This window comes from Sarcophilus harrisii, chromosome 5, assembly GCF_902635505.1.
Source record: "Sarcophilus harrisii chromosome 5, mSarHar1.11, whole genome shotgun sequence".
NCBI classification, from domain to species: Eukaryota; Metazoa; Chordata; class Mammalia; order Dasyuromorphia; family Dasyuridae; genus Sarcophilus; species Sarcophilus harrisii.
The window spans coordinates 70,112,872-70,137,008 of record NC_045430.1 but is presented as its reverse complement, the minus strand read 5'-3'; the positions used below and the strand labels follow the sequence as shown (position 1 = coordinate 70,137,008).

The 24,137-nt window shown below is 32.5% G+C and overlaps 1 protein-coding gene across 2 annotated transcripts in view; it reads left to right on the top strand.

Annotated features, from left to right (window-relative positions):
- Nucleotides 1-18,170, top strand: part of MDM2 (MDM2 proto-oncogene) — a 32,415-nt gene extending 14,245 nt beyond the window's left edge. The window contains exons 9-12 of one of the 2 annotated variants that reach the window (XM_031940730.1): nt 369-529; nt 11,121-11,264; nt 11,728-11,805; nt 16,038-18,170. In XM_031940730.1, the coding sequence (XP_031796590.1) occupies nt 369-529; nt 11,121-11,264; nt 11,728-11,805; nt 16,038-16,604 (950 nt within the window). In that variant the 3' untranslated portion in view covers nt 16,605-18,170. The remainder of the gene's footprint in view (nt 1-368; nt 530-11,120; nt 11,265-11,727; nt 11,806-16,037) is intronic. The other variant, XM_031940729.1, reaches the window with a different exon arrangement.
- The last annotated feature ends 5,967 nt before the right edge of the window (nt 18,171-24,137 follow it).

Genomic DNA, 24,137 nt, shown 5'->3' with positions numbered 1-24,137 from the left:
AGGATAATATAGATTTCTATAGCATATTGGGTGTAACATACAGTGGATTTTTTATTTAATTAAAGCTTTTTATTTTCAAAACCATACAGAGGATTTTAAAGAATAAAACCTCTTTATGAATTTTATAAATTGTTACTTATGGAGATACAGTTCTGTAAAAGATATAATATTAGATAGCTTTTTAAAATATTGAGAAGTTTTAGTAGAGCTGTTTTTTCTTTTCAAACATTTTTGTGTTGCATTTTAGTTCATTATGCCTATAATTCTTTTTGATTAAAAAAGTTTCAATATAAATGTACATAAAGTATGTTTCTTAGCTAATTATAATTGTATAAATTAACACAATTTTTTCTTATTTTCTTACAAAGAAGAAAATTCGGATGAATTGCCTGGTGAAAGACACAGAAAACGGCATAAGTCAGATAGTATTTCCCTTACATTTGATGAAAGCTGTGCTCTGTGTGTCATAAGTGAAATATGCTGTGAACGAAGCAATAGCAGTGACTCAACAGAAATCCCTTCAAGTCCGGTAATCATTGCTTATTAAAATAGATTAGATAACTTGTCAGCAAAAATGTAGGTAAAAGTGGTTTGGAAGAACTTTTTCAAAGATAAGTGTGAGCTTTTAAACTTGAAACAATATTTTCTGTTTAAGGAAAGCAACTGTATAAGAACATCTAGTTATTTGGGCATATGATTTGATGATAAAATTATTATTAAACTTGATGAAAGACATTTAAAAGAATCAAACTTCAATAGATTTTAGGAACTTGTAGCAATTTCACTCTAATGATTGGAAAAATTTAAAAATCAAGGGGAACCCTCCCTCCCATCCTCCAATTTTAACTTAGATATCTGTAGTTCTTATGGGTCTGAGCATTGTAGCTGGTTTCAACTACTAGGATTTGCACATTTTTTTGGAAATCTTAGTTACAACTTAAGGCAATGCCTTTATGTTTCAACTACCAGCAAGTAAGTCGTTGTTAGATATATTCACCACCTACTCACTTATCACATATAGTGTGGTAGCTTTGAAAATGAGAAAAGGACAGATTTAGCTGGATAGAGGAAAATACTGATGTGACATTATTATGTATGACGAGACAGTGTATTTATTTCCGTGTAAATTTTACAGACATTTTATTTAGTACCTACTGTGTGTTCAGATACTGTAGGAGATGGAAAATTAAATCATGGCTTTGGTTTCCAATTTATCCATTTAGCTGTCTCATATCTTTGAAGTTAATTATTATTTCAACTGTGTTCCTAGCTATTTCACTATGTAACTGGTTTTAAGTATCCTTGACACAATGTCTTTTAATTAGAGAACCATAAATTGAGAGCTAAAGACTAACTTAGACATCCTCTTGATTAATTCCTTCCCAGATGTTTAATTCCAGGATGTCTAATCATTGATCATTCAATCTAAAGTGAAGATTTTCTCTGGGCCATTGAATACTCTCATTTTTAGGAGATTTTTTTTTTTTTTTCTTAGTTTGAACTAAAATTATCCCTCTTTAATTTTTATCAATTGGGGACCAGTCAAAACAATTATGATGTTGCCTCAATATGGCAGTGCTTCATATGTTTAAAGATTATAGTATCTCCTATTAAATATTATTTTTTTTCTAGGCTAAACATTCCTATTTCTTTTAATGAAACCTGTAGTGAGTTAGAGTATTTCTCCCATCATAGTCATACTCCAGGTTGAATATTAACTTTTCATCATTCCTTCAAACAATGTCGTACCCAGGACTACCTATAATACTCCTCAGATGCTTATCATTATATAATGTAATTCTCAGCACTTTGTGGTAGAACACTTTTTTTTTTTGTAGTCTCAACATGTGATCTCATTGATTCCAAATGAGTCTCAGATGAGGAGGAATCCTCTCTAGTCGTGCAAATTAGCAACAATTCTGTAATTTAAAGTCTTATAGAATTGCTTGGAGCACTGAGTTCTGAGACCAGCTCTATTTACTATTTGTTCTTGAGTTGGTATTCATGTATAGATTTTAGGTTGCCTGTGATAAGATTTAAATCGGAAAAAATTACATCTTTATTTTCATCAAATTTCTAAATGAAATTTAACGTTTTCTTCAATTCTGGGGAGGAGGGTCCATGGGTTTCACTAGACTGTTAAGGGTGGGAAGGCATGATACAAAAAGGTTAAGGACTTCTTCACTATAACATGCTGCCTCTCATTGGATACTTTTAGTCCCTTCACTGATAGTAGGTAACTTTTTATGAAATTTTTTTCTGTTGATTTTTTTTAAATTTATCTTGCCCATATTTTATATATTGGTAGATGAAGACATATCATATTTCTTTCTTCTTTTGTTCTTCATGATTTTCTAAGGGACTTTTTCTCAAAGATCACAAATAAAATATAGAGGCAAAGTGAAAAAAAAAAAAAGAAAAGAAATTTTTTTCTGTTCTTTAACTGATTTCAGAGCCTTGATCAGTCTGTTGGAATTTAGAGTACCTATTGCTCCATTAAAACTTAGGCTACTTTCATCAGACTCTTTGGAACTGGGCTCAAAATTTACTCATTCAAACTTGGATCCCAAAATTCTACCCCTCTTTCGAGGGCCAGGCCTTAAGAGAGAGAGAGAGAAGGCTAGTACATTACTAGTATAGGTTGAGTCTGGCAACAGTCTTTTTTTAGATTTTTTTCTCCTACATTTATGAACTGGGGAGAATAAATACTGGAAGAGTGGGGGAGTTTTGCTTGGGTCAGAATTGAGAGAAAGATTTGAGTTTGCTATCAAAAGTTGGGAATATAATATAGGAATTGTGAAAACAGTATCAGGAGGAAAAGGGACTTGGTAGGCTATTTGGAGAAAAGAGGTGGCAACTGAGGGAAGAATCTATTTGCAATAGTAAAGGGATAAATCAGATCCTTTGAGATCAAAGTGGTACAGCTGAATTGTTATGAATAATAATTTTTATTGATTCTTTATGTTTTACATTGCCACCATTTCAGTTTATGTTTTCTCTTCCCTCCCAACATACATTCAGTGAACCCTCCCTTGTAACAAAGAAGAGTAAACAATACCAACTGTCAGCAATTGTGTTTGACAGTATTTTACATCATTCTAAACATACAGTTCCTTATTTTCTCAGAAAGAAGAGAAGTATATTTTCTCCTGGGGAGGGACCAGTATTGGTCATTAGATTTTAAGTGTTTGACTTTAAGTGTAGCTTCAATTTACGTTGTTTATCATTTGTATATGTTGTTTTTTGAGCAGCTATATGGCACAGTGGATAGGGTGCCAGGCCTGGAGTTAGGAAGATTCATCTTCCTGAGTTCAAACCTGGCCTCAGAATGCGTGCTAACTATGTGATCTTGGGCAAGTTATTTAACCCTGTTTGCCTCAGTTCCCTCATCTGTAAAATGAGCTGGAGAAGGAAATGGCAAACCATTCCAGTGTCTTTGCCGAGAAAACCCCAAATGGAGTCATGAAGATTAGGACACGACTGAACAACAACAACAATAAATTGTTTTTCTGCTTCTGCTTCCTTCATATTCTGCATTACTTCATATTAGTCTAGTGTTTTTTTTTTCTTCTAAATTTCTCATTGTTTTTCATGTTACAATGATATTTTATGTTCATATTCCACAATTTGTTTAACTATTTCCCCAGTTAACGGATACTCACCTTGTTTCCAGTTTTTGTAACTGCATAAAGTGTTGCTATGATTGTTTTTCTGTATTTGAGAGTTACTTGTATATTTTTTTTTTCTCCCCTGGAGCTATACTCTCAGCATTGGGATCTCTGAGTCAAAGATTATAAATGACTTAGGGGTTCCACATTGTTTTGCAGAATGGTTGGACCAGTTTATAGGTCCACCAATAGTGTATTCATCTGTTTGTCTTCCCTGTATATCCTTCAGCATTGACTTTTCATCTTTTATTATGATTTGCTGAGTATGAGATGAAACTTCAGACTTGTTTTAACTTTGTATTTCTGTTATTAATAGTGATTTGGAGTATATTGTATGCTTATTCAGTTTGTAATTCTTTTGAAAAATTGATATCCTTTGACCACTTAACTATTGAGGAATAGTTTTTTATAGCTAATTTGTGGTGGTGGTGATGGATAGCCGCTAGCATTTATATGGTGCTTTAAGGTTTGCAAAGCATTTTACAGACATCTCATTTTTATGAAGTATTAATACAGTTTATTTCCCCATTGATAACTTATTTTCTTATTCCTGACAATCAATCATTGTTTAATGATTGACAATCATTTAGTATCTATCACAGGTGTTAAAATAGTGTTAAAAAATTGCATCATGAAGCAATTTAGAATCATTGAACCCATGATCTTATTTCCCGAATGTAATCCATCCCTACTTAATCTCATCTCTACTTCATCCATATCCAAACTCACTTTCCCTCTGGAACACCTATCCTACAAATATTGGTAAACTTATTTGATTGGTCATCTGGCATTGTGTAGGTAATATTTTAATCCGTTATTTTTTCCAGTTGTGGATGGTTAGACCATTCTCACGTTGCTGTGAGTTTATTTGAAATTGTGTGTAGTGTTCCAGGGGATGATGCAAATCATAAATAGTCTGTTTGATTAGAAGCATTTGGATAGGCTTGTAATTGATAAGGAATTCTTTGTCAGACTTTATATAATAGTACATTTTTCATTATGTGTGTTATTTGCCATTAGTAATCAATGAATATTATCCTTATATTTACTTTGGAGTCTTATGTGATTTTGATATGTGCCTCCCTTCTTCAAGTCTGTGTTTTGTTTTATTAAGTCAAATTCTTTTTTTAAATCACTGAATAATAGCCAGGCATGATGGTGTACATCTATAATTCTTGCTACTGGGGTAGGCTGACGGATCCTCTTGAGTTCGGGAGTTCTGAGCTGCAGTATGGCTGAAGCTATTTGTGTGAGCTAAGTCCAGCACCAGTGTGGTCAAACTTTGAGAGTGGAAGACCATCAGGCTACTAAGGAGGAACAAACTGTCCCAGATCCATAGCAAACTGAGACGGAGCAAACTGAAGTCAGTTTTGGATCAGGCTTGTTTAGTGGATGCTGTATGTTCTTCATCTTGGACTGGTTGAGGAGACCCACTCTCCGAAGAAGAAAAATCAGTGAATAATAAATAGTGGGGGTATTGTGTTCTTTGTACCTTTGAGGCAATAGAGATGGCTAAAGTTGTGGTTTTTTGTAGAAAATTGTCTAATAACCCATTTTGTGGTTTTTGTTGGTTACTATTGATGTGAGTATGAGCTGTTTGCATATAAAAGGAGTGTAAGTTGCTATCTTTTCAATTCCTTCCTATTCTTCCTCTCCCCACATATTTTTTTTGTTTGTTTGTTTGTTTTGAGGGGGGAGGTTGGAGGATGGAGTAAAAGCAAGATCAACAACTTTGTCAATCTTTAGGAATCTTTATCTCTTTTGGTTATCTTGTTATAATTGATCCTTGAGAGCTTTAGAAATTGTTTCCCATAGCAGGATTTCTTGTGTATCTAATTGGCCAATTCCAGTAGCTCCCAACTTCTGATTTTAGTATAAATGCCACTTCTTTACAATTTTTATTGTATATAAAGCCTGACTGTGGTGATTTCATATCTTTTTCATGGGAATGATATATTACCATAAAAATTCTCACAATTCTGCTATTTTATGTCTGATTTCCATCTGGTTTTATCTGCAAGTTCATTCAGGATGAGCTGGTTTGATCTGGAGCTCACAGCATCTTTGTTGGATTGTTTCTTAACAGCTTTTCATTGTTTTTGAGGTAATACTGATTGTAGTTTTCCAGCATTTTTCTGTAGTTTTACAATTGAGCTTGTATTCAATTGGTGTTGCCTTTGACTGCTATATGTGCCAACTTGCCAATGAGGTAGTGTTTGCTGGTTGAGGTGATTTCTGGGCTTTTTGTTTCTTTCACTACTTTATTGTGATGACTATTTTACAAGAGTCAAAATTCTAAGAAATGGGATTAGTGAACTTCGGTGAAGATAGAAGAGTAAAAGGTCATTGGAGAATCTTCCTTCCCAAATGATACAAAAATCTTCCGTCAACAAATGCCCCCAAAAGAAAGAAATAAACTATTGTCATTTTTTGAAGAGAAAAATTTTAGGGGAAAAACATGCAAGGCTTGAACAAACAAGAGAAAAGGTTCTAATACAGTCAAAATGAATTTGAGAATAGAAGCATAAAAACCAGATAAGAAGTATATATAATGCAAAACAAAAACAAAACTTTTAGGACACAATGGATATTGGAAGAGTGGATGTAGTGAAGGAATTTAAGAAAAAATACCAGGAGGAAAAAGGAACTGAAAGCGAACTTTGGATACCTTTCCTGAGATTTCTGAAACAACAGCTTAGAAATATCTGAAGAAAAGGTAAAATTTTTAAAATAGAATTATTTCCCTGGGGGACACAACTGAAGAAACTGAGAAAGGGAAGCATGGTCAAAAAATTTCACAACTGGATAAAGATACAGAACAATTGGATAAATTGAATCCAGAGGAAAAAAAAGAATTTTAATATTGTCAAAGTTCGTGGAAACAGAAGAAAACAAATCCTTGGAAAACATAGGGAAATTTAAATATATTGAAAAGAGAGGGACAGATTATAAATCGGCAGAAGAGTTAATCCCAAATCAGTTCACCTAGATACATCGTCAAGCTTCATGACTGCTGTAATAAGAAGATGGTTTTGCAAGTAACTTAAGAAAAGCATCTTATACAGAAAAACAAGAGTTTGAATTATATATTTTTCTACCAGAACAAAAGAGAAAGGACAAAATCTGAAACATTTTATTTCTAAAAATTAAAACTATAAAATTTCATCCCAGAACCAGTTTAGTTTCCCATTTTGTGCTGAGTCTCTAATACAATCTTTTTGAAGACAAAAACATGGTCATTATGAGTCTACAGGAATTTCAAGGATTTGTGGAGGAGAGAGCCAGTCTTAAGGCAGCTTTCCACCAAGAAGGAAGATCATCATCAAGGTATGAAAACCAAAGTGAATTTTACAATTTAATTCAATGTAATCACCATAGGGAGATAGTAAGCCATATAATTATGTAAACATTTTGAGATTTAGGGGTGAGGGAGAAGGGAGGAGGGAAGAAGAGAAATTGATTATAAGCATCAAAGGTGAAGAAAATGGAGAATTAACAGCAAAAAGAATAGGAATGGAGAAAGGGAAAGCAGTTTTAATACTTGTCTCAAATGGGAGGGATAGAGAATTTGAATTTTTAGAAAACTAATAGAATTTAAAGAGAGCCATGTTTCTTTAGTGTGATTACTGTGTATTAAGATTGGAATTGGATTAAAGTGAAGTAAGGACATTTTTGTTAATTTTACCAAAATGGTAATAATAAAATATGATTAAGAATAGGCCAGAATTAAGATGAGAAGTTGGCTAGAAATGATGATAGCCAGTTTCTTAAGTCTATTTTATATGTTTTGAATTTGATAAGATTTGTAGGAGCTACTGTTATATGAAGTGTCTGTACTTTTATCCTTCTTTGTTGCTTACTTCAATCTCTTATTTGGTTAACTGATTCCACAGACAGCTGATTTGATGTGATTTATTTCCTGTCTGTTGAGAAATGGCAAATTTAAATTTTTAATGTTGTTTCTTGCTTGCCCTGTTTAGTGTCTTTCAGCTCTTCCAAACTATATTTATGATTTGATTTATATTAGGATTCTTAGGAGTCTACTTTGACCTTGGCTTTTGATTTCTTGATCCTAAGCCATATTTACTAGTATAATTTTCACTCTCTACCCTATGTTCACTTGTATTTTGAAGTTGTTGCATTTCAAAGTATATACTGATTTAGTTTGAAAAGAATGTTGTGAAGTTCTTTAGTAGAATTTATCTACTACTCTCTGTAATAGACATTGAGACATAAGCTAGTTATCTTAATGGTGGTACATTTGCTTATGTTTATTTTGAGTGCTAATAGATAAGATGACAGAGTCTCTTTTGAAATGATTTTGAGTATATTGTGAATCCCACACAACCAGCTTTTTTATTCATTGCCTCCAGAGTAGAACCTATAAGCTGCTCATCTATTTAGATGTGTGACATCTTTTACTATGCTATTCATATTTATAATGAGAATGTCAAAATGACTGTATTTTCTATTTGATGTCAGTCTGTTGGGCATTAGACGTAAAGTGTAAATTTTTCTTGCCAGATTGAGATTCTACTCTTTCTGAACACCTATGCCTAAAGAAGTCATATAGAAACCTATATTAGAAATAGGAAATGTTTACCTGTTTTCAGATGGTAAATTCAATGCATGTCTTTTCAAACCTTTCCTTAAAATGCTTTATGAATTGTAAAAACTGAGTTGCAGCAAAATATTTGAGAAGTAATATTCAGAAGCTCAGTTAACTATTGTTAGCTTAATCTCTTTAAATAAAAAGGTAAAAGGATGTTCTTTCCTTCTGGTTCTCTGTTACTAAAATAGTGCTATAAATATATTTTTTTAATATGTGGGGCATTTGGAAACTGTTGATTCCTGTCAGTATGATTGACATATGTAGTACCCACTTTGTGACTGAGATCTTACACTTCAGCCAAAAAATGCATGGTTTTATATTGACATCTAAGAATTACTTTATAATGCTGGCAATGATTAAGTATGGTAATTCAGTTTTCAACTTGACACTTTTATGTGTTAAATTTTTTTTTCATTCTTGGGTAAGGTAGGTCTGTACTTAATGCTTATCTGTCCAAGTGGGTGCTAGCTGTGGAGATAACACCAAACTCATCCTAGTTTGAGTTTGGTTACTGTTTATTCTCCTTTAAGAAGCAATCCCCTGTAAGTCAGATATGCAGGATAGTCTCTAGGGAAGTACTTCTGTGATTTAAGATTTCTTAATTTCATCTTTCTCTTGGAGAACTTAGGAAATAATAGTAATTGTTCTGCTGCTCAACTTCATCTCTGCCCTTTAGATAAATGATCAAATTAGAACATAGTGGCATTTTTTCCTTGTCATGGATTTAAACCTTCTTTTCTACCCTCCAAAATTTGCAATGTAGAAAGTAGGCTAGGATTAAATTGCCTAAAACACTTTTATTCTCTTAATGAAGAAAGTGTTAAAGTTTTCTCAGTATTCAAGAAGCTTAAAAAAATTATTTCTCAAGCTCTTTGTATGCATGCACATGATGCATGTGGAAAATTTGCAATCTGGCTGGAACCATTTTTGTCAGGAAAAGTTGGAAATGAATTTTAATTCAGCTGCAAAACAGACAAATCATAGTGATTAAAGAGGGCATGGGGAAAAGAAGAGTAAAATTAGAGGGAGGGATGATGACTTTATTGGTCAGAATTCTCCATGCTAGAGAAATATGGCATCAAACATGTTGGCTACTAACCTGGCTGTCCTAACCTGCTGGACCTAGGACTGGAGCGCTACAAACTTGGTGGTTGTTGTTTGTCCTTCATTTTTTAAGAGGATCATGATATTAGGGAGGTGATGCCATGACCTGCAAGTGAATTGAATTTAAGTGAAGGAGGGCTGGGTAAGGTCACCTGCTGCACTTTCTCCTCCAGAGCCCTGTGAGTCCAGTGGTCAGATATAGATCAGAACCACTGGAGATGGCCCTGGAGGTGTAATTACTGGTGCCATAAACAACTTATGTTTCAAATGGAGAATGTGGATTTCTATAAGAAAAACTAGACATATCTATGTAATTATAATGGAGCTTCTGGAGTCTCTCCAATCATATCTGGATGATGGACCAAAGCAGTGGTTTGTTGAAAACCCCTCCACCTCTATCTTCTTTGAGATATAGAGTATCAGGTAGGGGCTAATTACTTCATTAAAGTATTTTCTTTAATTTTGATCCTTGCATTTTTCTATGCAAAGATCCAAAATCCATAGGAAGTTGCGGTTAAACTGTCATATAATTTCCATTGATCTCTTTAGTAAGATATTACTTGTTTTTTTTTCATAGTTGATAGAATTTAGAAGTAGGAAGGCACTTTAGAAATATTTTAGTAGACCTCATATTACAGATAGGGAGATTGAAACCTAAGCAGTTAAGTCACTCAGATACTAATGACTGAAGTAAGATTCAAATCCAATTTTTTTTTGAATCCTAAATCCATTATTCTTTACATTAAACCATGGGACTAGATCTCATTCCACCATAGGATTTTTGTCACACCTGTCTTGATTAACAAATTTAATAGATCTGGGGCTCAGTCTAAAAAAACCCATCTTTAAATCTTATCTTGTACAAGACACATAATGCTAATGAACATTAATCTTTCCTGATTCCCAAAAGTCTTGGAAATAGCTCAGAATGGGAATTGTCTCAAAATCGAGGACTTTAAGAGAGATTTTTTAAATGAATAGTCTCAATCTAAATGAACATAAATAATAGAATAATATGACCAGTTATTTGAATGAGCAAGCTCTCTGGTAAGTGCTAGAATTTTGTAAATTGGACCATTCTTTTACCTCTCCAAATTCAACCTGAAATTCTATTTATTAAACTGTTCATGTTTTCAAGTCTATAGATTAAACACCAAGTATGCACAAGTTTTGTGCTAGGCTTTGTAGGGGAGGCAAGATAATATGGAGAACAGTCCCTGTCCATAAATATGTAATCTACTGGGAAAATAAGATACACTTGTGAAAAGTGACTGAGGAAGTAGAATATTGAGGCCAAATGGATAATTCAGACAATGAGTCACAATCATACATAGCAAACAGATCATTTTCAAATGTGTGACTAGAAAAACTTCCCAGGAACATGCAACCTGAGCTGATCCTCAAGAACTGGAGAAGAACGGGATGTGACTGGGGAGGGAGCAAGGTTAAGAAGAAAGGTTAAAACTAAAGCTTGGAGGTAGGGACAAGCTTGCTGGAATTGGATTTTGAGGTTATCAAGTGTTTTAAACATTTGCATTATAGAATGCCAGGATAAGGAGTATAGCTTTAGACCTATTTTGTACGAGGAAAATATTTTAGGAAGAATTAGTCTGATGTGCTGATTGCATTTGAAGGTAGGGAGGGAATTGACAAGAGTAAAGGGGGAGAAATTAGGAAGTTATGGGTCATTTTTTTTTTTTTTTTGCTTGAGTTAAAATACCTTTTCTTTTGTTTAGGATATTGATACTGGTGTATTAAGTGAAAATTCAGATGATTCAGTTTCAGACCAATTCAGTGTTGAGTTTGAAGTTGAGTCTATTGATTCAGAAGATTATAGTCACAATGAAGAAGGACAAGAACTCACAGATGACGATGATGAGGTAGGCTTTTTTATGTCAACCTGCTTAAGGACTTGATTGTTTTCTATGTTTAGTGCTTTTGTACAGCAAATTGAAATTTTAATTCCAACTTTTGAATGTAAGTCACTTAAAGTTCCTGAAATTTCTTCTTTTTTTTTGCCTCTGTTACCCTCATGAGTAGAAGAAAATCTCATATTTTTTGTATTTGAAAGCATACAGTCTGTTTACTTTGTAATTGAGAAGTAGATAGCACAGCATTGTTGTTCCCATTTTATAGGTAAAATTTAAAAAGGTGAAATTGCTTGCCCCAGACTCAAAGTGGCAGAGCTGGTCTGGACTCTCTGCCTTGTTCCAATGCCATGTTTGTTTGGTTGCGGGTCAGTTCTTCATTGTCAGAACACAACTTGTATTAAATTTACGAAACTAAATCTGGATAAAATGAAATAATAATTTGTATTAATGGAGTTGTTGGATCTTATTTTAGATATACCAGGTAACCGTATATCAGGCAGAGGAAAGTGACACAGACTCATTTGATGAAGACCCTGAAATATCCTTAGCCGTAAGTATAAAATTTTAATTTTCTGTGATACCCCCAAAAAAAAAAAAATTGTCAATGAGGTATGAATTTTGGGGTTAGGATTAGAAAAATGTATCTGAACTAGCTATACCCAGAAAAAGAACTCTGGGAGATGACTAAAAACCATTACATTGAATTCCCAATCCCTATATTTATGCACACCTGCATCTTTGATTTCCTTCACAAGCTAATTGTACAATAATTCAGAGTCTGATTCTTTTGTGTACAGCAAAATAATGCTTTGGTCATGTATACTTATTGTGTATCTAAGTTATATTTTAATATATTTAACATCTACTGGTCATCCTGCCATTTAGGGGAGGTCCACTTCCCTATTAATTTAATGCTGTAAAGTTACCCATGTATATATCCAGTAAATAAAAGGCTATTAAATAAAAAATAAAAAATAAAAAAAAAATTAAAAAAAAAAACAACAATACCTAAGTAATGGAGAAATAGAAAAAAAAAAGAAAGAAAAATGTATCTATTCTTTTAAGAGGTAAGAAATTTGCAAAATGTACTTTTAACATTACAGTATGTATCAATGACTTAAAGCTGTCATATCTTACTATATATTATTGGAGCACAATTAAAAAAAATTTTTTAAATGTTCATTTTTACATTACACACTTATAAGATTTCTTCTTCATTAATTAACTGATGTTGAGAAAGATTTTGTTCATTAAACTATATGATTTTAACTTCTTGTTTAATATTGCTAGTTAGTTTTTCCTTGTAAGAGTAAATTAATAGGGAAGTGGACTTTCTTATGCTAAATATGAGAAGAGATGATATACACTGTAGAGACATCTGTGCTTCCTTAGGTGACTTGGTCACTACATGCGGAGGACAAGGGATGGTAGGAGGATGACTCAAGACTCAGTTAGTATCCTTGTGCCAGGAAGCTTCTATGGAAGCTAGACCTCCATGGTGAACTTAGGGAAGGACATGGGCAAGCAAGTTGAGAAGACCTCGATGAATTGTGATAGGTATTCCTATTATAGGGAATGTCCAAATCATTGAGATAACAGACCTATTTGAGAATTGTAAAAACACAATCATAATGTATGACTTGAAAAGATTTATTTTAATTTTATTTTAATGTTGGAAAACAAAATAAAAAATTAAGATGATTTCTTAATATTGATATATTGAGGTCAAGTTGATTGAAAAGTTTTAGATGTCCTGTGTATAAATATTTTGAAGTACATAATCTACATAAACCTCTCAGTAGTTTTATCTCATCATGCTAACAGAGACTTTAATATTATATACTTATGATTTTAGAAGAACTTAATGAAAATGATTTTATAACTTTATGATTTCATTTTAATATTACAAGATAGCATTATAGACACTAGGCAAGCTTAATTTTGTTTAGATGATGTACTTTAAAGTAATCAGTTTTGTTTTTAGTTGTCTACTGATGTCAAACTAAAAACGGGTCACTGAGCTGTACATCAGGATCTCTGTGGGCTGCATATTGACTTAGTTTATGGTTTTTGTTTTATTGCATTTATTTATTTTGTAACATTTCCCAGTTACGTTTTAATCTGGTTCAGGGAGTATTTGGGAGTGTTGTGCATCTGTGAGATGTATGTTTGATGTCACCGGTCTAATCTCTAAACTCTGTTGGTCAGAGAATTTTGCTTTTAGCTATCCATTGTTTGCATCATTCTTTCCTATTCTGCTTCTCTCCAGACTGAATCATATTGGTTTGTTAGTGAATCAAGGTTCTGGTTTTTCTTGTTCTTTTAATTTACATTGTTGTTGTTGTTGTATATACGGTTCTACTTATCTTTGCCTCATTTCATGCAGTTCTTCCCAAGTTATTCTCAAAGTTACTATTTCTTACTGTGTAACACTATTCTGTTACATTTGTTTACTACTATTTGATGACTACGCATTCTATTCTTTGTCACTACACATAGTGCTGAATATGAATATATGTATTGATCACCTTGCTTTTCTACCTGTGTCTCATACTATTTTCTTTCATGGACATTTGGTGTCTTTTGAATGTGTCTTGTAGCTCACTACTTTTGTTTAGGCCATTTCCTGTTCCTCGCATAGCTATCTGGCTAAGTGGTACGTACAGTAAATAAAGTTCTGGGCCTGGAGTTAGGAGAATCTGAGTTCACATCCAGCCTCGGACACTTGCTAGTTGTGTGACACTGGAGAAGTCACATATTCTCTTCCTGCCTCAGTTTTCCCCACTATAAAATGAGAATAATAATAGTATCTATCTTGCAGGGTTATTGTGAGGATCACTAATATTTGCAAAGTACTTAAGTCTTTTACCAAAATTATTTTTCTCTATTCTTGTTTCTTGTAAGGTAGTGATGAGAGGCCTTGACTAAAGTCTTAGTCTAATGTCTTATTATAATATTATATAGTGATCCTGAATTCTCAAAAATTATTTCACTGAGACTCAGGCTCTAGCAGAGTCTTAGTAAGGTGAGAAGTCTAGGCCCAAGTGAAGGACTTCAGAGTGTTCTCTCAGGACCAACCCAGCTAAATTTAGAGAAGTTCACCACCAGAAGTTGATAAATTTGGGAGACTTAATAGTAACTCATTAGTACTTATTAAACTTTGTGGTGAGGTAGAGTTATATTTATGTTTATATTTATTTAGCGAGATTATGCTACATGGGTGAAATCATAGATCGCTGAAGTAAAAGAAACTTTTAAGTTAGGCCGTAGTGTTCAACAGGAAGAGAAGAGATTGCTTACGTTGCTTATCCCTGTAAGTGTAGAGTAAGTGTAAGGTAGAGCTAAGCAATTGATAAACTTACAGATAACCAACTGTTTATCAGTTCCCAAATCTATTCCAAAATATTTTCTCTTCCAAACATTCACTTTCTGAATATTTCCATTTCACTTTGTCCCTGAAATAATTAAGAATTCATTTTAATTTGCCAGCCTTTTTTTTTTTTTTTTTAAATGCAGATATCACTTGAGGAAGTTTCCAGAGCTCAGGGTCATTACATTGCTTTAATTCAGGCTTTCTTCCTAATACATCTTGATACTTAGAATAAGAGTTTAGTTTCGGATAAAAATAGTTAATTTGGGGACATGAAGAACATTGGAGGGTGCATATGAGTGAAACACCAAGATGGATTACATTAGGACATACAGGAAGATTTACCAAGAGATGAGAGAAAAATTCTCAGTGGTAATGAAGAAGATGTCAAAGACAAGCTTTACCTAGGACTAGCCTCCATAGTGCAAAGGAACTAAACTATCCACTAGATAATTTTATTCATAATTCTAGCCACCCTCTCAGCCTTTTCCATCTTTACGTTGTTTGGTGGTGCCTAGTATTATTAATTAGACTATATTATAGATAAAGTAGACTTTTCTGAATTGGACCTGGAAACCTTGTTTCCATTTTTAGCATTATTTCTATGCTAACATTTATTCTCACTTTTCAAAAAAATTGATGTGTAACAATTAATACAAACTGTTTGTAAGGTGGGAACTATCTATAAATATAATTTTGACTAATTTCCTATAAATTGCTTTAATCTTTATTTTACCAAAGGCAGAGGGAAGTAGAAGGAGGAAATGGTTGTTAACACATTCTTCTGAACACTGCACAATAAAAATAGACATGGTAGCTGATGGATATTAGGAGATCCTGCCAGAATTAAATAGGGATGAATCCCTGTGAAAAAAAAGATCTACAACTACAGAATTTAGAATCTCTTACCATAGAATCTCTAAAAGGTGAAACAACTAGTTAACCACAATTTCACTTTTCAGAAGTTAGTTGTTAAGAGTTAAAGGTGGGGTAGAATTTGAGATATTGCAAAAAAAGCTACAAATTCTTTTTACTTTTAAAAAAAAAATTATTTTGAAAGCTTTTTACTCGAAACATACATGAATAATCCCTCAATATTGATCCTTGCATAGCCATTTAGCCAGATAGACATGTGAAGAACAGAAAACGGCTTAAACAAAAGTAATGAAAATTACACAATTCTCTTGCTGCACAAGAAAAATCAGATCAAAAAGGAAAGAAAATGAGTAAGAAAACAAAATGCAAGTGAACAACAACAGAAAAGAGTGAGAATGCAAAATCTTTTTTCTATTGCAAAACAAACCTATTTCTTAATATTAACAGACTGAGTAAATTGTTAACATAACTAGCATTGTTATTTGTAGTTGTTTTAAGAACTATTGATACTAATTCTGCTTCTTATTTCATTGCAGGATTATTGGAAGTGTACTTCATGTGATAAAATGAACCCTCCACTTCCTCCACATTGCCACAGATGTTGGGCTTTGCGAGAAAATTGGCTTCCTGAGGAGAAAGGTGAAGTTGTGAATAAAGGCAAACTAGAAAGTCCCATACAAGGGGAAGAAGAGGGCTTTGATGTTCCAGATTGTAAGAAAAATAAAATGAATGACTCTCAAGATTCATGTATTGAGGAAAGTGATGAAAAGATAGTACAGACATCAGACTCTCAAGAAAGTGAGGATTATTCCCAGCCATCAACATCTAAAAGTATCATTTGTAGTAGTCAGGAAGATAATGGAGAATTTGAGAGAGAAGAAGCACAAGATAAAGAAAAAAATATGGAATCTCTTCTACCCCCTAGCACAGTAGAGCCCTGTGTCATCTGTCAGAGCCGACCTAAAAATGGTTGCATTGTCCATGGAAGGACAGGACATCTTATGGCATGTTTTACATGTGCTAAGAAATTGAAAAAGAGAAATAAGCCTTGTCCAGTGTGCAGGCAGCCAATTCAAATGATTGTGTTAACTTATTTTCTCTAAATGTACTAAAGGTGGAACCATAGAACCCTGCATATGAAATGCTCTTAAAAATGTTCACATGGCTTGTGAAATTTATTTAAAATTTTATTTTTGTACATTTTTTTTTCTGAGAAAATGAATATTTTAATCCATTTTAGTCATCTCTGGTGCAGTCTGCTTTTTGGAAAGAATTTTTTATTCTTTTCCTTTAGGAAAAAAACATTTTGGTTACTGGGTTGTTTTTTTTTTTCATTTTTCCATTATTTTTATTAGTTTTCATTTGTATCATTTATAGAGGCAGCAGAGTATAATGGATAAAGTACTAGTCTGGACAGATCTAAGTTCAGATAACCACATTGGACACTTGAAACTAATTTGATCGAGGACGAATCATTCAGCCTCTTTGTGCCTTAGTCAATTCTTAAGATTTATCTTCTAAGTCAGATAATTTGGGATTAAGTCATAAACACTCATATTGGGTTTGTTGAAACTATACTATAGCTCATTTACTGTGTGCATCATTAAGAATTACTAGTTAGAAGATTGATTTTCTATTTGTTAAATAGTTCTTGTCTTATGTAGTTTGGGAGTATCAATTTTTGAAAAATTTGTGTAAATAATAAATTTAATAAATATTATTTAAGTTTAATATTGTTGGCGGAAGGTAATGATGATTGATGAAAATGTTTGTTTTTGAGTTGCAAATAAGATACTCTTAAGATTTCTGATTTTTTGAAGCTTTATCTGTTCTGAGTTCCAAGAATCTAGAAAATACCTGCTGATAAAAATCTGATAGTTCATTTATTACTTCAAGATCTTTTGCTATTGTGTATATAAACACAATTTTTTGTAGAGTCCATTGTAATTAATTCTTTTTACATTCCTTTGCCACCAGAAGGACCATACCTGGGCAGATATTTTTAAGAGCCTCCAGTGAAATTTAATGTTGACCTTTTGACTGAATACTAGCTTACCCCAGACCTCACTTAAAGTTAGAATTTAAGTTGGAAAGTGTTTGTTTTTACCAAATTGAAAGTAATTCAGATGTGACTAAATATATTATCTTGGTCTGGATACATGGCCCCAGATAGGTGTCTGAATTTTAACATAATCAAGTCCAGTTTTAAACTTAACAAATTGGAAGCTGCACACATGAAAGCACATTCTTATAGAACTTTTTTTTTCCTGGTTAAATGCAAATTAAATATTAGATTAATATTGTTGTTAAACCATTTGCCATATATTTGATTTTAATGTGTTACTATTTGGAGATATCAGTAATGATTATTTAAAATAGATAATTAACATGAATTTCTACTTTTCCATGCCATTGAAGGTGAGCTTTGATCCACTTTTGGATATGGACATCTCCAATGTAAATACATTATGATTTGTCTTTTTGGGAGCAGATTTATTTTCATAATTATTGTTGCTTAGTCTGTGAATTCTCTGAGCCACAGACTAATTTGCTGACTGGAAAGCTAATTTAAATTTGGAAACTTGTAGCAAAAATTCATGTAGCTAAATGAAAGTTCTTCATTATAAATGTGTTTGTGAAAGCTAATAAAGAAAATAAAATGCACAAAAGCTGGTTTCTTCTGTTTGAATTGAAGAAGACTGGTAGTGAACCAGAGAGCTAAAGTCTCAGATCATTTCCATAGAATGTCTGTTCCAGACTCGTGTGTGTGTGTGTGTGTGTGTGTGTGTGTGTGTGTGTGAGACAGTGCCATTGAGTACAACTAGGGCAGCACTGGGGATGACTTAAAAGAATTGTAGATTTCAGGACAGCTAGGTGGCGCAGTAGATAGAGCACCAACCCTGAAGTCGGGAGGGCTTCAGTTCAAATGTGACTTCAGACACTTAACACTTCCCAGCTGTGTAACCCTGGGCAAGTCACTTAACCCCAATTGCCTCAGCAAAAAAAAAAAAAAAAAAAGAATTGCAGATTTCCACTTAACATAAAGGAAAATGTCTTGACAACTAGAATCAATCATTATATCACCACAAACCAATCATTATATCACTAGGAAACCATCATTTGTTATAAGATTAAATCAATCACACTGAACTTGGAAAACTTAAGCATCATGCTAAACGATAACCATTGTCTCATCAATTACTTAGTACCTTATAAGCATCCTCGTTTCAAGTATACTTGAAGTATCATATACTATAATTTGTTCAGTAATTCCCCATTTGGTCAGTATTCCCTTAGTTCCCATTTCTTTGTCAACAAAGAAATTGTTATTTTTTTGTTTCCCATTTGGTCAGTATTCTCTTTGTTCCCATTGCTTTGTCAACAAAGAAATTATTTTTGTTTTTTGTTTTTTGTTATTTTATAACAAGAACTTGTTATATTTTTGGACATTTGGATTTTTTTCTTTTAACAGTATATATTGGTTTATAGATTTAGATTGCTAGGTCAAGAAAGGATGCATAATTTAGTAACTTTTGGGACTTAGTTTCACAGTAGTTTCCATTATGACTGATCTGGGAGAAGTTCTACATAATGGCACATTAATGTATCTCTGTTCCTTATTCTCATATTTTTATATTTTTAATTTGGAACAATTAACATTGCTTTCTTTAAAAGCTCTAATGTTTCATCTTTAATTTTGGGTTAGACTATAGGATTTCTGGTATGCCTTCCAGCTGATTTTCTGTGATTGATTGCAAAAGAAATTTAAGATGTGTGCTTTTTGAAAGAACAGGCTTGACTTTTCATTCTGTCCTGTTATATTTCTAGTGTTCTTTTGGATATATCCATTGAAACGTTCTACCATTCCCTGACACTAAAGTCCATCTCATTTTAAATTCACTATCCCAGTAAAACTGATAAGCCTGTCAGAATTTGAGTAAGGGTTGAATTAAATAATGTTAATGACCCTATGTTTGCATACTATGTATATGCCTGAATTATTCTTTGTATCTGTCTTTGTGGAATTCCCCTTCTCTTTATCAACTCATCCATGTTTTTGTTCACTCATTTCAGTCATGTCTGACTCTATATGATCTGTGGACCATAGCACAACAGTATTGTCCATGGTGCTTTCTTGACAAAGATACTGAGTGGCTAACAGGTTAAGTGACTTTCCCAGGATCATACAGCTAGCTAGTAAGTACCCGAATATGCACTAAGCTACCTAGCTCCCTCATTAAATTTGTCCATAGAGCTGCTTCCAAACCAGGTTGAAAATTAAACCAGCAATTTTCTGACTGTTGTTTTACTTCAGCCAGATTTAGATTTGTGTTTTTTATCTTCATCCTAGTACTCTTCCATATACAATAAAGATTAAACCACAGAGGAACAGTATAATTTCTGATCTCAGATAATTAAAACATGTTAACTCTGTAGCACTATTCAATTCTTTAGAATTAAAATTATCTTACAGGAATAAAAAAATACTGGTAAAAGTGGCTTTGCATTTCCAGATTTGAAAATATAAAGTGATTAACAAATCTGGTATTTGTTCAAAAGTAAATCAGTAGGACTGAGTGGATTTCAGATTCCTAACCCAATATACCTTAGTGTTTGATAAGACTATAAAGGAAAAGATACATTATTTAACATGTATTTGGGAAAAATGATTTAGTGACAGAGTGGGAAATGAATTTATCTCATAGATACCCTAATTTGATGATCTCCAGCTAGGAGATCCCAAAAAGAAAAGGGAGTAAACAGGAAATATTAGCTACATAATGAGTTTTTTGTTATATTGAGCAGTTTTTTATTTTTATTTATTTTTTTTGCTGAGGCAATTGGGGCTAAGTTACTTGCCCAGGGTCACATAGTTAGGAAGGGTTAAATGTCTGAAGTCAAATTTGAACTCAGGTCATGCTCAAATATTGAGCATTTTTTAATAAGAAAAACATGAATGTAACACTGAGGAGAATGGAAAACCTGATGTAAAATTTACATCTTAATAATATATGAGAAACAGGTAAAAATTTGCAATAGCAATTTTCAGCCTCAAATGTAACAATAAATGGTCAAAGTTTTTTTAATTTTAAAAATTACTGTTATTAAAGCTTTTTATTTTCTATGCATAGAAAATTTTCAAAATTCACCCTTGCAAAAATTCACCATATTCCAGAATTTTTTCCCTCTCTTCTCTCTAGCCCTCTCTTAGATGTCAAGTAATCCATTCTTCTACCAATCTCACATAACAGATCAATCATTATTATGTTCACTTTTTGTTCTGATTTTTCTCTCCTAACATGATTCTTATGGAAATATTTTGTTTTTCTTTTTGATTTGATTTTTCTTGTGCAGCATGTTAATTTTGGAAATATGTCTAGAATTTTGAAGAGCAATCTGGCAAACAATTATACTTCTTGACCCATTCTTTTGAGAATATAAAATTTGAAAGTTTTTTAAAGCTATCAAAAAATCTGCAGTTGCTAAATTCTTTTTTAACCCATAAAACTGGTCTAAACAGTCTAAATGTCTCACAGAGAGTTAATGGAGCACTACATTGCAATTAAGACTAGAGAAGTATGCAAGCTAAAGGAATCTGGAAGGACTTATGAAATGCAAAATTTAAAAAATCTGAATATCCAATAGACTTTTGATTTTGACTATATGAAAATAAACCTTTTAGAAATAGAAAATGGCTGAAAAGTTATATTGTTTACTGAAATTCATTTGTTTAAAATGCAAATTTGTGCAAAACAAGTTTAATTGATGGAATGTAAATTTCTTGAGAGCAGAAGTTGTCCTGTTATCTATATCCTCTTATGTGCTTGGTGCTTAATAGATATTTGTTGATGGATTGAATTGATTGTATTATTGTTTACTATATAGTAAATTATTTTAAAATTTCTTTACAATCAAATGTGGTAGTACATTTAATTGCTACCAAGAGAAATGAATCTGATGGATTCAGTGAATTCAGATATTCTCAACAGTCTAGTATCACTAGAGATTAGGAGGAGCATCAGACTGCCTAAAGAGGGACAAATTGACCCAGGTTGGAGGCAGTGAGGTCAAAATTTAAATAGGACTCCTTGCTCTTCCACCAAGGCTCAAAAATAAACAAAAAAATCCTTCCCCTGCACAATGACATCAAAAGAAAGAACTTAAATGGGGGAAGTGGGGGGGTCAAAGGTACTCACACAAAATCGAATAAAGTGATCTTTAGAAGCCAATCTTTTGTACTTACAAAAAGTACACGTTTTTGGTGTACTTAGACAAATTATTTCTAATATTAGAATTGCCAGATGTAGAACCAGAAAAGTTTACTTCTCTTAAAAAGACATAAAACCCCACAGCCTTCAAAATTTCTATATGTATACATATTTCTTAATTTTCTTATATTTCTTATAAATTTCTATATGTATACATGTAGACAAAACACTTCATTTTTTTTTTTAAAGCAAAAGCATGTTAATTAAACAAAACAGGGAAAATTACCAAAAAAGTTTCCTTTATTTACACAAGGGTAAACTCACAGGTTAGCACCCTACTATCAGGGAGGAGGGGATACTCGCATAGGAAACATATAACAACTCAAGGATCTCTCTAGAGGAGATTGTAGAGCTACTAAAGTCCTCTAATATCAGTAGACTTGAGTGATCAGAGTGTTTTTGGCTGAGCTGAGTGGACAACAAATTTACTTTTAAAATAATTTAAGATTTTTTCCCAATTAAACATGTAAAAGAATTTTTAATGTATTTAAAAATTTTTTTTTGAATTCCAAATTCTCTTCCCTCTTTCCCCTCATTGACAAAGCAAGCGATTTGATATAGGTTATACTTGTGCAGCTATCAAAGCATATTTCCATATTAGTCATGTGAAAAAAAAGCAGACTCTCCAAAAAAGAAAGTTCAAAGAAAAAAACATGCTTTGTACCATGTTCAGACTCCCAATTTTTTTTTTTCTGGAGATGGATAGATGGCCTTTTTTTACCTTAATTTCTTTGGAATTGTCTTGGATCATTGTACTGCTAAAGATAGCCAAGTCATTCACAGTTGATTGTTGTACACTATTGCCATCTCATGACTCTACTCATTTCACTTTGTGTCAGTTCTTGTCTTTTCAGGTTTTTCTGAGAGCATCCTGCTTATTTCTCACAGTACAATAATATTACATCACAATCATATACCACAATTTGAATAACCATTTTGCAATTGAAAGTTACACTCTGTTTCTGATTCTTTGCTGCTATATATTTATACATTTAGGTCCTTTTCTTTTCTTTTTTTTTTTTTTTGTCTCTGGGATACAGATCGATTAGTGGTACTTTTGAGTCAATTTTATAGTTTATAATTATAAATTGTAATATAATTAAATCATAATAATATAATTTAGAATTTAAAATTTAAAATTGCATAATTTTATAGTCTTTTAGGCATAGATCTAAATTTCCAGAATGGTTGAATCACATTCTTGTTAACATTTATGATTTTATAATTTTTCTTTTCCATCATATTAAGCAAATCTTATAAGTGTGAAGTGATACCTCAGAGTTGTTTTAATTTGCAAGTCTCTAATCAGTAGTGAATTAGAGCATTTTTTCATATGATTATAGATAGCTTTGATTACCTCATTTGAAAACTTCCTGCTCTATCCTTTGACCTTTTATCAATTGGGGAATGGTTCTTATTTTTACAAATTTGATTCAGTGCTCTATATATGGGAGAAATGAAGGCTTTATCAGAGAAACTTGCTATATAGATTTTTTTTATAGTTATAATTACTGTTTTTCCCCTCAACATTTCCTTCCATCCCATTTATCTTACTCTTTCTCCTTCCACTTGAGTCTTGTGTTTGAAAGTTAAATTTTCTATTCAGCTGTTCTTTTCATCAAGAATGCTTGAAAGTCCTCTATTTCAGTGAAACATCCATTTTTCCCCCTGTAGGATTATATTCAGTTTTGACTTGGTTGTAATCCCAGCTTCTTTGCCCTCTAAATGATAACATTTAAAAACAAATCTTTTTTTTTTTTTTTAAAGCATCTTCATTTCCCTTCCTGTTTTGACAAAAGACATTATTATTTGTTTTTTCTGCACAGGATTTTAATTTTTATCCTTTAGTTAAATTGGGGCTTTGCCTATAAGGGAAACAGTACTCTTTTTAAACCACAAGGTGGAAGCACTAACACGGGAAAATTCTACTTCATATTTAATGAAGCACATTGGCTCAAGTAATCCATGTGGCAGTTGTACACCAACCACTTTGATACTGAGAGCAAAGACAGGGAAAAAAAATTATCAAGATCAGATTTTAAACATGTTCATTTTCTCTAGTTTATACAAATGGCACTTTAAAAAAATCCCTTAGACTTTAAAATCTTTAAGCTAGGTTCAGTACCAGGCATAGAATGGACACATATAATTTCCAATTTTGCAAATAAAGAAACTGGTATTTCTAAGATCTGCTTATTTAGATATTGATAAGTAATACTTACTTCCTTATGTGAGTAGAAAATTGGTATAGGTCCTGTGAAAAATCTACTTTGATAAACATAACCATTTTTTTCTGTTAAATATCTGGACCTCTTATTTTATTATTGTGAAAACTAATTTGGTGATTTGAAAACACTTCTTTCCCAA